The 15355-nt window shown below is 48.6% G+C and overlaps 1 protein-coding gene across 1 annotated transcript in view; it reads right to left on the bottom strand.

Moving 5' to 3' along the window:
* The window catches only part of STK11IP (serine/threonine kinase 11 interacting protein), a 410719-nt gene that overhangs the window by 67244 nt on the left and 328120 nt on the right, over nucleotides 1-15355 (bottom strand). The window contains exon 19 of the mRNA XM_085650186.1: nucleotides 1322-1733. Within this exon, the coding sequence (XP_085506312.1) occupies nucleotides 1322-1733 (412 nt within the window). The remainder of the gene's footprint in view (nucleotides 1-1321; nucleotides 1734-15355) is intronic.

The raw sequence follows: 15355 nt of genomic DNA on the forward strand, positions 1-15355 counted from the left end.
CCTGTAGGCAAGCGCTTCAGCACCCCAAAACAGGGTAGTTAGTGCTATATGCATGCGGAATTACAATACAATGAGCATATCTATCTCTGTTTTAAAATTAGACACCATACGGGTACATTTAAAAGTAAGGCGATTATTGCAGCCCGGCCAGACACAGACGTTTTTGACTTCAAGAGTAACCCCACGTCTTTCAAGAACACTGAAGAACATTATAAAGGACTCAAATTAAAGTGTCAATGGATTCTAATGAACAAAAATGCTTGTGGCACAAGGATTCTGGTAGGATGCCAAGTGGCCAATAGATCCAGATGGACTCGTGGTAGCTGGGACGAGAGGATGTGGGTGTCATACCAGCAGCCTCGGAGAACTTACTTGAGTCTTTGGTGGCGTTTAATGCCTTAACAATTCTGTCAGGATCAGAGGTGAGGATTATGCATTAGTCAAAATAGTCAACACAAAATATCCAATAATAACCTAGTAACATCAATACAACAGTCCTCAAGAAAACAGCACTTCCTCTTTCTCTGCAGCTGAGCAGCTAGTCAAATATCTTTTTTTGGGAACTGTTATTAATTGATACTCTGGGGTAATTACTTTCTGATTTGGCCTTTCTATCTGAAGTGTGGCATTCAATACTGTTATGTGCAGTTGGTATTGTTTTCGGCTAACACTGACTGTCTTTTTATGTCAAGCCTAGGCAGCCCGCATGCGCTGTCTGCAAGCATGCTGTATGTACAGTATAGGCTTAAACTCCAAACATCCATTGGGTCAATCAATACAAAAAAAGAAGGGGGATCTCCTGATCTGTGTTCAATGGGGCAGAAAGAAAGGAACGGACATCGATGCACAGGTGTGGAGCTTATATGCAGCTCCGTTCCATCACTTCTGAGGCAGAACAAGACCAACGCAGAGCCGCATGGCACCACCTCGTGGCATGCAGGTGCACAGCTGTGAAAAAGTAAAGATGCAGTCTGTTGCCTGGGGAATATTCTAAAGGTGAGAAATCTGCAGTCTGAAGTGTCCATCAGAAAATGGGAGGCTCATGGCAGCATATCTTTATGTGGGAGCTCAAATGCTTACACGAGTCCTCATGGTGTCGCTGCTCTTTTAAATATGCAGCTCTTTTTGTATAGACAACGTCTCGGATGTCAGCTACAATCTCTGCTCTAGCACGGAGTGAGACTGATGGGTCAACACTGCCCCCGTGATTGGTATACCCACTTACATGAACCTAACGCCAGGTGGTTCCCCCATTCACATCTCAGCCCAAGGCCGGCAGTCAGTTATACCTTCTCCCCACTCGTCATTCCCACTTACTCACGTGGGCTTAGATGCCAGGTTTCGTCCTCTTCTCTGGCCTCGGGGGGAGCACAGGGAGGGGTAGGCCCTCTAGGTGTTCCGTACCGGTAGCTGCCAGTGAGACTGCAGCAGCTGGAGTCCTTCCGGCTGACAGAGGCCACATGTGCCCTGGGCTCCCGGCTCTTGGCCCCATCGGTCTCTGAGCTCCGGGAGCTGGACTGAAAGGTGCCATCTAGATCGTCTTCTGTGCTCTGCTCCTGCATCTTGCTGCTGGTGCTGGTGTTCCCCTCAGAGGTCTCCTCCTCTCCACCGATGAAGAATCCTCCCCTGCCATCTCCAGACTGCACCCCTGCTGCAGAGTAGGAGACCATGTCCGCTCGATCACTGCCAAAGCCACCTGCGACAGCGGTTTGAGAAGATCGGGGGTCCACGCTCTGAAAAAGAGGACTCCTTGTGAGGTCACATATCGCAGAATAAGAATGCGAGGTACATACAGATCTGTAGAAGACGAGCACTATGTGAATTCACAAGAAGAGCAACAGCTTTATAAGAGAGATACCGTCTGCCTTGACAACAGCAAGGCCACCAAGACCTTCCTGTGTCCTCAACCTTGTAAAAAAGAAGCACTCCTGAAAGAGCTCATGAAACATACAAACGGCTTGAGGTGCATGTGTTCGACCCTTTAAACGACAACTCCCCTGCCCCCCACCACCACCACCACCCGTGATCACATAAAACCAACCAGCGACTGGAAGGGCCATGCACACCGCTCTGTAAGGGAGAAAACTCCCTGGAGGATCGCATGCAGCGCACTGCTAGCAGCTGACTAAACACAACAACCACTGCTATTCACAGCGGGCATCACAGCCAAGCACCCCGCGCCTGTACAGGATATATATGCCATCATTCAGTTGAGAAGAGAACCTCAAGAGCTGCGAGTTGACATTTATTTCCATCAGGAAGCAATTTCTGATAATTCTTACTCAACCCCATCAAACAAGTAGTGGTCGTTCAAGGATGGCCGATCCGCAGAATTAGGACCCAGCGGTCATCCTCTCAGGTAGGAATATGATAACCTTTTCACCCCAAGAATGACACAATCAACCTGTCCTCTTCTGGCCCACAGTCCTTCAGGAGATGATGCCCGTCTCCCACGTTTCCCAAGTACAGGGGCCAAGCTCCTTCCTTTCATCCCAATAGGGGCCGACACCCCTTCTTGTCCTCTGCAGGGCCTTTCTCTTTCTCCAGTCTCCCCTTCCGCAGGGCTCATCAGGACCACCATGGTGTGAGGGAGGTAAGCACTTGAGATCAGGAGTGCGACTGACAACGGTGTAGTGTGTGAGAAGTTGGCCTGATGTACACCTTATATCAGTCCAAACAACCCTTATGGTGATTAGTTGTTAAGTCAACCTTATAGACCAGCTATCCTAGTGGTAGCATGGACAAGAGCAGTCTTAGGCTAAACTCTGAATGGCATGTGAAGCCAGCTGTGATACTATATATAATCCCTTCAATACCAAATGAAAGGACACCACAACAGATATATATATAAAATAAAGTGTATTTATTCTAGTCAAACCCTCAGCACTCTTTATGAGATTAGAGGCAAGTACAACACAGTCTTATTCAAGCATACATTAAGTCACACAGGTAAGTAATACAGTTAGGCCCTAGGGGCCACGCAAGCCATATACTAAAGAAGTGGTATAAGGACCACTGTCACGGAAATAGAATAGGCCTAGGCCTAGGGAATCGCTGGGGCTACACTACACTAGCAACAGTTAGGAAGTGGGAGGCCCACGGGATTCAGGTGCAGAGTGGAAACACTCACGCGTAATGCATATAGTCGATAGAAATAGTACAGTTTGGAATGATGCAGTTTAAGGACACTTCTGAAGCAGCTAGAGAGTCGAGACTCAGAAACTAGACCCTATGATAGTCACTACCCTTGTGAGCACCGAAGTACCCAAGTTACGTAGCCCACGGGCTGCGGGTGCATAGGTGTGAACTTGCGTCGGGTTTCGTCGTGGACTTCTATGGATGCCTGAAGGAAAGTTGCTGACAGGCAGTCAGTGCAGAGTGTCCGGTGGATCCCAAGGCCGGGATCAAGAAGGAAGGGTACCTGCAAGCAGAAGGGACAGAGTCAAGGTCACTAGCCAGTGACCACGTGGAACCAGGAAGGAACCAGGCGATGTCGTGAAGATTGCAGGTGAAGGGTGAAGCTTGTCGCTGCAGCCACGGGTACCAGGAGACGTCGAGGACGACCAGGACCAGGACCAGGAGGCGAGCTGTCCCACGAAGGCTCTTTGCTGTCGGCGGCCTCGAAGTCGAACTAGGACTCACCAAGCCTAGGCAAGCAGAACCCACGAAGAACGGAGGACTTGCTTCTGGTGCAGACCAGGAAGGTCTGGGGTGCTTCTCTTTTGTAAGGAAGCGGGAGCCAGTCTGGAGGAGCCAAACCAGCGATGAAGATTTCAAGGTGTGTCGTCACAAAGGCCGCTAGCCAACAGGCAAGCAACCGGACAGACGCGGCAAGCAGGAAAATGCAGAAGGGCCCCACGCAGGACTCGTGGAGTGTGGGGGGCTGATCTTCGGTGCAGATGGTGCTTGGGGTTGGGGCTTCTCAATCCCCGGTGCACAACTTCGAGGGTGCCTCAGAAGCTGCGCTGGAAGATACTCGCCACTTTTCCCAGGTAGCCGGTCCCACGTCTCTCGTCGCCTCCACGGATCTCAGCTCGGCTGTGGATGTGGATCAGGGTCGGAGAAGTCTGGAAGTCAAGGCTCTGGTCGGGCTCTGCAGTCGGTCCCTCATAGAACTTCAGCAAAGCAAAGGGTAGTCTCTTGATGGTGCCTGTTTGCACAGGGTAGCCACTCCTTGGCCACAAGGGAGATTCTTCAGTCTTCTTCTTTCGTCGAATGTCGAAGGTCCAGAGTTTCTGTTCAAGTTGCAGGTTCAGGATAATCTAATCTCCTGGGGCCCAGCTACCACTCTTATACTAATCTGGGGGCTGGGTTGCCTGCTAGGTCACGCCTTATGGGTGGGACCTGGGAGGGGGGTAGTTACACCCCCTTCCCTTTGTCCAGTTTCGCACCAGGACTGGGGCTGGAGTGCCCCAGCACCGGTTTGAACTGGACTATGCATGGGACACCTTGTGTGCCCCAGGCATGTCTCATTCCTTTCAGCCCTCCCTGCCCCAATACACTAAAGTCTGTCTGGGGAGGTGCTAGCACCTCCCCAAGAAGGAAACCTATTGTCCAAGCCTCCCTGGCCGGGATCACTCCCAGCAGCAGGAGGTCAGACTTGTGTCTGTGGCAGCAGCATCCATGTTGTGATGCTGAGGCTTTGGTTAGAGTTAAACAGCAAAGTAGGATTTTAACATGTCTCTCCCTCTAGAAGGAGGGAATAATATCCTCATCACCAGAAATGGTATGGGGGTATTATTCCAAAGTGTTAGACACCTTACACGACATGTTTCGATAAAGCCAAACCATAGTTACCATAACCGTTTAAGGCACTTTAAGAGTATATGGTAGGCTATATCATAGAACAGCTATAAGGACATGGTTCCAAAAGCTGCAGACAGGCTCAGCTCATGCTAGAGCACCATCTCACATGTTACCAAGCACTCTGCCTCCAGGATTGTTAAGGCCTGCCATAGGAGTGGCTGATAGGTACACATGTGTCTATATGTAAGGTAGGTATAGGAATACTACACCTAAGCAAGGGGTGATTACTCGACCTTGCCCCAGCTGAGTGATCAGCCAGTTGTGTCTGTTTGGAAGTCCAGACCAGGGGTGGCATAATACATGCTGCAGCCCCTGGGTGGCCTAGGGTACACCTATGCCCTGGGTACCTGGGGTACACTGTACAGGGTCCAATAAGGTGATCCTTACCAATTGGGTATGTACCTAGGGTACAAGGAGTCCACTTTAAAGAGAGAGCAGACAGCCTGAGACCCTGAATGGCAGGATCTCAGGCCAACTAAGTCGAAAAACCAGCTAGACACTAGGCAAAAAGTTGGGGGTAACCATAGTCAGATATCCACCTTCCTACATGGTGGTGCTGGTGAGATGGTGTATGTTAGTGATGGTGAATGGTTTAGTGGAGATGGGGAGATATGTTCTGTTCATGCAAATGCGTTAGGGCACTTTAAAGACAGAGAAGAGAGATAGGAAAAGAATAAGAAGTAGAGAAGAAATGACTGGTCAAGACAGGGAGTGAGGAAGGATGCTTCCGGATACCGGGGTCTTCCCAAAACACACAAGTAGCTGCCTCAGTGCTGGCCCCGTGTATTGTGGGTAGTAGGATCGAGGCATGTGACCAGTAGTCAGTGGAAGAGCATGTGAGGATGGCAGGCACACGGCAGGAAGAAGGAGCTTATAGTCCAGAGGGGTCTCAAAGGAGGCCGCTGGGGACGGTTCTTAGCAATCATGGGCCACCGTCCCAGATACAGCAGGGCAGGCCAGACTGCTCCCGGCTGCCTCCCCCCCTCGGGGTCTGCGCTGCTGCAGCCTCTCGGATAGTTTCATTTCCAGGTGGGTTCACAGCTGAGCAAGGGGGCTTGTTGGGAGGTGATGGGCCTTGTTATGCAAGGGCGATCAGGAAAGGTTAATGCGCTCGGACGGTTACAACGAGAGCCTCTCCCACCGGAGACCTGAGGCGCCTTCACCAAACCCATGACTCCACAAAACTGAGCCGCACCGGCACTGCATTAACACTGGACCCTCGGGGCGGGAGCGGCTACTCGGGGAGGCGGTGCGGGGCTGGACACTCAATGTAACACCCAGGGGCGACCAGTACAGCGATGTTCAGCAGAGCGCGTCTTACTCAGGAAAAGGTACTTTACCGTGCTGTGCATAATCACCAGAGGCCACCTACAACTGCACCCGACAGCTCATCTGATCACCGTGCTGTCTTGGGGGGTGGTCTGGGCGGCTCCTGTAATGCTGGTGTCCAGTGCTTGTCTAGTGCAGGGTGGACATACGCCCTTCTCCTGTGGGATGCTGTGGGTAGCGCTCGTGGGGTCCTGTGGGCGTGCCCCCCCCCCCTTCTCAAGGATACTTATTGATGCCCCCTCCCCCACCCCTCTCTGTACTGCACTCACGTGTGACTCGCGGTGATGCAGACGATGCCACTCTGGATGGTGCAACCTCACAGCCCACTGACCAATGAGCACCTTGGCTCTGTCCCAGACCAGGACATTTGACACTGTCCCAGACCAGGACATTTGACTCTGTCCCAGACCAGGACATTTGACACTGTCCCAAACTAGGACATTTGACTCTGTCACAAACTAGGACATTTGACTCTGTCCCAGCTCAGCCATCTTGACTCTGTCCCAAACTAGGACATTTGACTCTGTCACAAACTAGGACATTTGACTCTGTCACAAACTAGGACATTTGACTCTGTCCCAGCCCAGCCGAAATCCCTGCGGTCTGCCCTGGAGCGCACACTCCGATGAAACGAGTGCCCGTGGCACAAGTGCCAGGCCTGGAGAGGCCGCGCGAGGTGCGGCTGCTCGCGAGGGGTCTGGCTTCGTTGGATGCCCCTCGGGCACAGACTCCAGTCCACCACTGGCACAAAGGTTAGTAGCTCCTGTAAGTTGTCACAACAAGTATTGCACAACAACTCCTGCGCGTAGCAACACACCATAGTGCATGTTTATACTGCAGATACATAGATCCCCTAATACCTGCTCACCACATCCTAATAGGTTCTAGTTTCCCATCCTTAAATACGATAGGAGATATTTTTTAATACACGTTTTATGTCCGAGTGCATGGTTGTATGTACACACTATCCAGCTAGGGACCCTTCACGGCCCTGACTAAAGCCGGTGCCGTCTGGGCCATCCACGTCGGCTGAAACATGTCGCCACTCGCAAGGATATTGGAGTCTGAAGACTCTCTACGCATCCGCACTCTTATAAGGTAATCTTACCTTTGGTACGCGCAATAGAAGGCATGATCTTAGGGTCTACCTAGAAGTAATTTTAGGTATCTGCATCCCTCTTATATTAAGTAAGGAACTCCCGCTAAGAGTCGTTATAAAAGACTTTGTATAAATTAACCTTGTTAGGCCAGTAGATGGCACTGTAGGTTTGTTTTTCAATGATGCGATTCTGAACTGTGGTCGATGCATCTGTCCACGGTTCAAATTTCATTTAATTAAAATTCATTGTTCATTTCACAGTTGAAGTGGTCAGAAAAGGGTGGTTGGACGTTTTTTATGTTTTATTTGAGTCAATTCTTTAAAAAAAAAGAATGAAAATAGGTTATAGAATTCGTTTAAAAAAAATTCTAATGTCTGTGAGAAAAAAATGAGGAACTTATATTAAATAGTTTTTTTCACGTGCATAACTCTTTGTTCATTCGTCTGTATTTATTAAAAATGATTCTTTGATAGTAAATTTAAAGTTTCCTTACTATAAATAGTTTTCAATAGAGGTGTTGATTAATTTAAATACTTTTTTTCTTGTTTCAATCTTGCGTTGTTTTGAACGTAGTGGTAGATGCGGGTTATATGGGAATACATTAATTTTCGTGGTTTAGTAAGTCGTTGTACAATATGTAGTGGTTGGGCTGTGGTCGCTGTTTAGCCTTCGTGGTTTAGGCACTCACTGTTTAAAGGGTAGTTGTTTAATCATACATCCGCTGGCAAGCGCACCCACCCTGCCCGAATACACTAAATCCTGTCTGGGAGGTGGTCACACCTCCCTGTGACTGGATGCCTATTGTTCTACCTTTCCCTGCTTCAGCTTGGCTCAGAAGCAGGAGGGCAGAATCGTGTCTCTGGTCGGCAGCAACCATTTTGTGCTGTCTGGGTCTAGAAGGCTGGTACCGGGAACATGGAGAGCCTAACGGAGGGCTCTTCTAGTGCTTGGAATCATACCTCCCACACCGTTTACAGTGTGGAGATATGATGGCAACATGTTTGATACCAAGCATGGTAGGATTCGTTGCAGCCAGTTTCGAGATGTCGTTGCGTGATTAGGAGGTGTCCCTCTCTATGGTATACGGCTGCTTCACTTACAACCCGGAAGAATGGACTCTGTAGGTCATAGGGGTGTCCTGCTCATGCAGAGGCACTCTCTCACTTAGGACCAAGCACCCTGCGTTCAGGATTGTAAAGGCCTGCTATAAGGGTGACATAGGTTTTAAGTGCAGTGACCCTAGATATAGGAATCCTATATGTTTAGTGAGTGGTGCAAGCACCAGCTTACACAGGCTGCAATGGCAGGCCTGTAGTTCCACTTAGAATGGTCTCCCACGGGTGGCATAATACATGCTTCAGCCCATGGGAGACTTCTGGGGTACCTATGCCCTGGGTACCTTAGTACCATATACTAGGGACTGATAAGGGTACCCCAGTCTCCAATCTGGGATGTACCCAAGTACTGAACATAACAATTTAAGGGAGAAAACAGAGACTGGGGCCCTGATTAGCAGGATCCAAGTCAGACTAGTCAGAAACCAACACAGCACCAGGCAAAAAGTGGGGGTAACCATGCAGAAGGATCCTACCTTCCTACACTGCCCCACACAGAAATGATAAAGAACAAAACACATAGTCCTATCTGGATTTGATTAGGATAACACACTATTTTAGAAAAACTTTCATGAATTGAAACACAAAAGATGGGGCTTTAGGAATTGCCTATTCTTCAAAAAGTTTTTTATTTGTTTGTTTTAAGCATCATTTAATTGTGTGATAAAGACAAACATTCCTAGTGCAAACATATATATACACAATATAAATAACAATCCAATACATTAACCGCACCCTAGACAATTTAAACATTCAATCTTCTACCATACTTGGCCAATCCATTCATACCCAAAACAACTGACTCATACTTGACTAAACTGAAAGGTCCTTAAACAACTACTCCTTATTGAACACAGATAGTTTATCCGTGTTGGACTTTTTAAGACAGTTAATTTCTTAATAGACACTTTAGACCCAAAGAGAACATCAAGGGCAGGACTTTTTATATGGAGTGTGTAAAGGACCGACTGGTCAACTGGTCTACGCGTTTCAAACCTCTGACATTATGAGGTTCTCATCAGGACCAATGTAATCGGAAAAATATGGTCTCAGCCTGCTTTAAATCCAAAAAATGTTTCAGTCAGCTGGTGCCTGGAGCCTGCGATTTTGGCTGATCAACGAGTATGGCGGGCATATGTTCCCTTTGATTTTTTCGTGGTCGGGCTGTAAATGCTTCTACCAACAGAGGCTGGTAACGATTTCTTTGCGTCGTTCCCACCGTCCAACGAAGCCATACACAGGAACCGGGGGTTGACACAGAAATGAGACACCACTTTCTGGAAAAAGGATGCACAGGTTCTGAGCACGAATTTGTCAGAGTGAAGGTGGAGTACAGAAGCTGCACTGGCAACGCCTGCCGGTTGCGGACATGATTGCTTGAAATGCTTGCAATCAGAAGTGACAGCAACAAGAAAAAAAAACTTTTCAGGGTCAAGACAATCAGAGTACAACAGTGAAGAGGCTTGAAGACGGCACATATTAAGAAGGTCAAAACCAAAGTAAGGTCCAACTGGGGTACAATAAGGAGGGAAATATATTCAAAGCCCTTTTAAAAATGCTGCACAACTGGTGACTTGGATAAAGAGGGAGGACCAGGCCAATGCAGGAAGGCCAGAAGGGCTGGTAAGTATCCATTAACCGTGCACACTACAAGGTCTTGCCGGGCTAAAGCCAATACAAACAAGAGAGCATCAGATAGGTTTGCCTGGAGAGGGTCACCTTGCTTTGCCTCACACGAGGCACAACATTTACCCAACAACCCAACAACCCAGATCTGGTTGCAGGACAGCAAGCAGCCAGAATGTTGTCCACCACTTCCATCAGAAGAACAAACGCTCTCAGTTGGTTCTGCTAAATCTCCATGCATGGAGGTGCACAAAGGAGAGGTTTGGGTAAACACACGGTCCTGTTGTTGAGACGGCAGATCCTCCCAAAGAGGCAGTCTAGGTGGTGTGCTAAATCTTCAGAGCCCTGTTCGAAGCTATCCGAATGAACAGAACTCGATCCTCCTGCCTTTCTACAGGACATGCAGGATCTGCATCAAAGGCAGACACACCTGGAAGAGGCCAGAGTCCCACCAAAGGAGGAATGAGACTTCCAAGGATCATTGAAATAGAAACTTCAGTGGGCAGTATACTGGACAAACATTTCAGAGGTAAAGTCTACGAAGGAAACCGGATACCAGATGAAAATGCCTGAGCCACCTCCAAGGGCTGACTTGGTCTACCTTGACCATGAGGGAATCCACTAGGTGTTTGACCATCAAGGATATACACTGAAGTTCCAGACACCGCCACAGCCTCTAAACAGAGGGCACAGGACTTTACCCTGTCCTGCTTCTTGCAGCACTACATGCCGGTCACGTTGTCCATCAGAACTTGGATAGACCTGTCATTGATGGAAGACAATAAGGTTTTAGAGTCAGACAGATCAAGCGCAGTTCCATGGATTGATGTGAGAGAGCTTCTCCATAAGAGACCAGAGGCCTCTGATCTCTACATAATCCATTCGACCACCCAGCCCAGAGATAACAAGTCTGACATCAATGTGAGCTCTGGATGGGGTAAGGACAACGGTCTGCCACACTGCAGGTTGGCTTCAGCCATACACCACTGAAGGTCCAGTGTTGCTTCATCTCATATGCAGATGTCCCCTTTCCACCAAGCTAAGTTGATGCTGGTCTAAACTAGACACCGCAAGGTGGGGAAGCTCCCCAGCGGAATCCATCCCCACAATGGGAGGGGAAACTGGAGAAAGACATAACAAATTTGAGGACTGGCTCAGAGGTTCCTTGGATGCCCTGGCACTCATGAAACACTGAGGGCCCAAGCATCCGCAAGGATGAGCCCCTTGGTTTTCAACAAACCTTAGCGAGCAAAAAAAGAGAAGCAAAAAAGCTAGAAGGAGGGAAAAGTAAGATGCACCCAGCATGTCATCATGCAAGACCGCTATGAAGAAATACCAATACACGAGAGGAGATGCAAGAGTCTCTTATTTCAGTGCCAAAATAGAAAACGCCCGCAACGCATCAAAATAACTAATCAAACTGGTAAACAGCCAATGAAACCAGCTTAGAGTGAAATAGGTCCCACCCAGTCAGAGGAACGTTGTAATATGCTCACTAACATTTTTCTAGGAAAAGTAAACAACATTCTCCTGTCCCTACTCAAAGACACAACCTACCCTAAATACAACACGAGTCACAGGAATCTCGGCTAGATTCTGTCGGCCTTTCCGCCAATCAGCAGAGACCACGGAGGAGATCCTCAAAACCATTAAGTCAGTGTCACCTCTCGACCCAGCCCCTCTGATACACTGGAAGGCACACAATTCTGGCTATATTGACGGAAATATGGAACCACTCTTTACAAAGCGGTATGGTTCCCACTGCTTGGAAACACGCCGTGGTCAGACCCCCTATCGAAAAAGCCCTCAGCAGACACTCTCCAACCAGAGAACCATCAGCCCATCTCACTTCTTCTGGGGGTCAGTAAAACGCTTAAGTATGTCAACAAGCACCTGTCTGCCTTTCTGAAGACACATGACATCCTACACCCAGCAGCTAAGATCCTGCTGGACTGGAGTGCGGCCTTCGACACAGTCACACCCTGTGTTGACTGAAAGGCTAGAAGGGGCAGTCATTGTTGAGAACGCTCTTAAATGACTTGAAGCATTTCTAGTTTTCAAGTTCAGAAGGATTTGTTGCTCTCAGCAACCTACTCCCTAAAGTCTGGAGGGCCACAGGGCTGCTCATTAGCACCACTCTCTTCAACCCACATGTACTCCCACTAGTGGCCATAGTGCAAACACACGGCCTTGCACTGGTCTCCTACACAGATGACACACAGAAAGTCATCTCACTCACCTCGGATACAAACAAACCTTCCAATCAACCAAACTCCTGGCTCAAACAGGTAACAAACTGGTAGTCCGCAGCGGTTTAAAACTGAACGGGGAAACAACGGAGGTTCTAGTTGTAGGAAAAATCCCTCCTGCTGGATGGCGCTTAACTGGACCAATGACCTCAGTCTACTCACCTCCCCCTACCCCTCCCCCTACCCCTACCCCTACGTCAAGAGTCTTGGATTCTGAGCCAATGATAGGCTCACCATGGAGATAAAGGCGAAGAAACTGTCTGCCTGCTGTTTGGACTTCTAATAACCTTGAGAAAGCTGCTAAACTGGCTCCCTGCCCCACTCCGAAGAACAGTTGATGTGGGACTAATCAATTGATGTCTGCACTACGAAAACTCCCTATACATAGAGAGCCCCAAAAAAGTGACAAGGCAATTGCAGATAGTCCAGACTGCCACCGAGAGGACTCTACAAACTCCCCAAACACTTGTCAGCTACCCCAACATTAGTGCCCTTGCATTAGCGACCGGTTCAGAAGAGAATCCAGTTCAAAACAATCTCTGGTCCATCACACCATCCACAACAAAGGTTCCCGGCTTATTGAATGCTTGGGGACTCCTTACAGCCGAACAGATCATTGCGCTCCAAGGGCCTCAAACTACTGCAGGTACCAAGTGTCAAGAGAGCAAGATGCAGAGGAATTTCTTAGCATATTTGGTCCCAAGCTATGGAATGCTCTCCAAACACATATCAGACTAGACCAATCAGAACACAGTTTGAGAAAACACCTGAACACGTTCCTATTCTAAACTCCTCATTGGGCATGCGAGCATTATTGATGGCTTCTGATTGTTACCAGCACTAGGAGGCCCATTGGGCAGCCATGCGCTCTAAAAATGTCGAAAAATAGAATAGATATGAAAAAGGCACCCAGAGACTATTTGAAGTCAAAGGCTTGACTGACGGGCCCACCTGTGCCACCGGGTTTGAGGCTCTAAAAGGAGCCCAAACCCTGGAGCCCAAGAAGCCTCAAAACCACCAAGGCCAGAACAAAACCATTTGTGCTCATATCATCGATCACGGCCTGTACGCCCCAGACTGAAAAACAGACGGAGAAGCCCCAAAGCGAGCATGTACAGTGTTGCAAAATGACCCTCATTCGTTTTTATTTGGGGGGGGTGGGGGGGGGGGGACTTACCTGCTGGTAATCTTGAACTCTAACACTGGGTCACTGCTTTACAGGGCCCAGTGTATGATCTCAGACTTCTAAAACATATCGAAATTGGCTTAAAACGTGGTTTGCACACTTAACTTTCCAATACGGCCATGGTATATGGTGCGTTAGTACACTGCTGGCAGGGAAATTTAAATGCCACTTGTGGCCTACAGCACCTATTGTAACATTCTCTACAGTGGCAGTGAAAACACGGCTTTCGGCCCACATGGGGTATCATGACAGTAGCAACGTGGACCCTGCTGCACAGACCCATCAAAATTATCCTTTTTGCGGGTACAAAAAACTGATTTTAACTAAGGTAGGGAGCATACTTTTTTTTTTTTTTTTTTTTAGAGTGGAGCATATGCAACATTAGAAATAGCATACTTCTCAGGGTCAAGGTCCACAATAACTTACTGGTCAGGAGGTAGCTGGCACACAAGAAAAGTGAAAGTATAGGCAGTACACTTTATAACTTTTGACCTATACCTATACCAGGTACAAGTTCCATTCAAAGACTTATTTTTATATTTCTTAATGGTCAAATCTGACTTTTATTATATATACAGGAAACATAACTTTTAGAAAGTTAACTTAACCCTGCCTGAACCTGCTGGAGGCTAGTTTGTATCCCCTCTCCAGCAACTGCCTAGCCTGACCTGCCCTCAAAGCAAAGACAATGGCCTGGGAGTGTGAACGTGTTTTTGGTCCTCCGGCAGGAAGACCCTTAGAGGTGGGTCCAGGAACTTAATTAACTTCCAGGGTCCTTCCCTGTCACAAGCAAATGTCATGTGACGCTTGGAAAGCCAAAGCTTTTGTGTGTATAGTCAAACTGACATCAAACCCAATGAGGGGCATGTTACCCTCAGAACGGTTTATACAGCAAGAACACCATCTGGCATCTAGATATCATAATTCTGAACAATAATAGGCAGGGTGATGCAGTACAATGTAAGGAAGAGGGAAGGGGAGAGATATATGAACATTTGAAAAAAGGAAGAAAAAAGTTAATATCCGAGAGAGACTGTCAACCAATATTGATAAGCCGGGAGGGGGGGGGGGGGGGGGGACACGACCCACCTCCCCAGTATTTGTCAGTCCTTTAGAGGTCATATACAGTCTGGTGGGTTCGGGCCCTTGGGTGGGGGAATACAGGGATAGAAGTACTGGGGGGGGGGGGGGAACTCTCCTATGAGGAGGGGTGACAGGGTGTGTTTCCAGGGGTCAGGTGTTGCAGACAGCAAGGCAGGGCTTGGCGGAGACCGGATCATAACGAGGTAGGACGGGGGGTAGAAGGCCCTCCGCTGCTGGTGTGATTGGGTCACGCATATATTGTTAGGAGGTTGGGTGGATTCTTGGCGAAGGATAGGGTGAGCGAAACTGGAGGCAGCGTCAGTTACTCTTAGGGAAGGAGGGAGTCCTGTCACCTTATGGATCTGCATGTCCGGAGGAAGAGAGGGGGAGAGAATGATTAAAGGAGGGGGTGGGGAAGATAAGGGGACGACGGGTAAAGTGATGGGATGGGGAAGAAAAGGATGTAGGAGAGGCTGGAGGGAGAGGTATGTAAATCAGAAGGGGGTGGGGGAGGATAGTGGGGGTGAGGGTTGGGGTGTCCAGGAAGAGGAAGAGGGGTGGAACAGGATGGGGGAGTAGCCCAGTCAGTGTGTAGACAGAGCCCATGCATATGGAGCTGTCTACAAGGGGTAGTTTGGCAAATGCGTATCTGCAGTCAGGGTCAGACCATGTCTTTGTTATGGTGACGGGCAACAATTTACGGATAAGGATCGTGACTCCATATTTGCAAGAGGGCCTGCCATCAGAGGGTGGCTTTGTTGCTACACTGCTGTGTATCACCCTACTTACCCAGCCCCAGCCTAATTTGCCAGACTCCAGGGCTTCTAGTAGCAGAGCCGCGTCTGCCCTTTTTGACTGGAG

This window comes from Triturus cristatus, chromosome 3_2 (genome assembly GCF_964204655.1).
Source record: "Triturus cristatus chromosome 3_2, aTriCri1.1, whole genome shotgun sequence".
In the NCBI taxonomy this organism is placed as follows: Eukaryota; Metazoa; Chordata; class Amphibia; order Caudata; family Salamandridae; genus Triturus; species Triturus cristatus.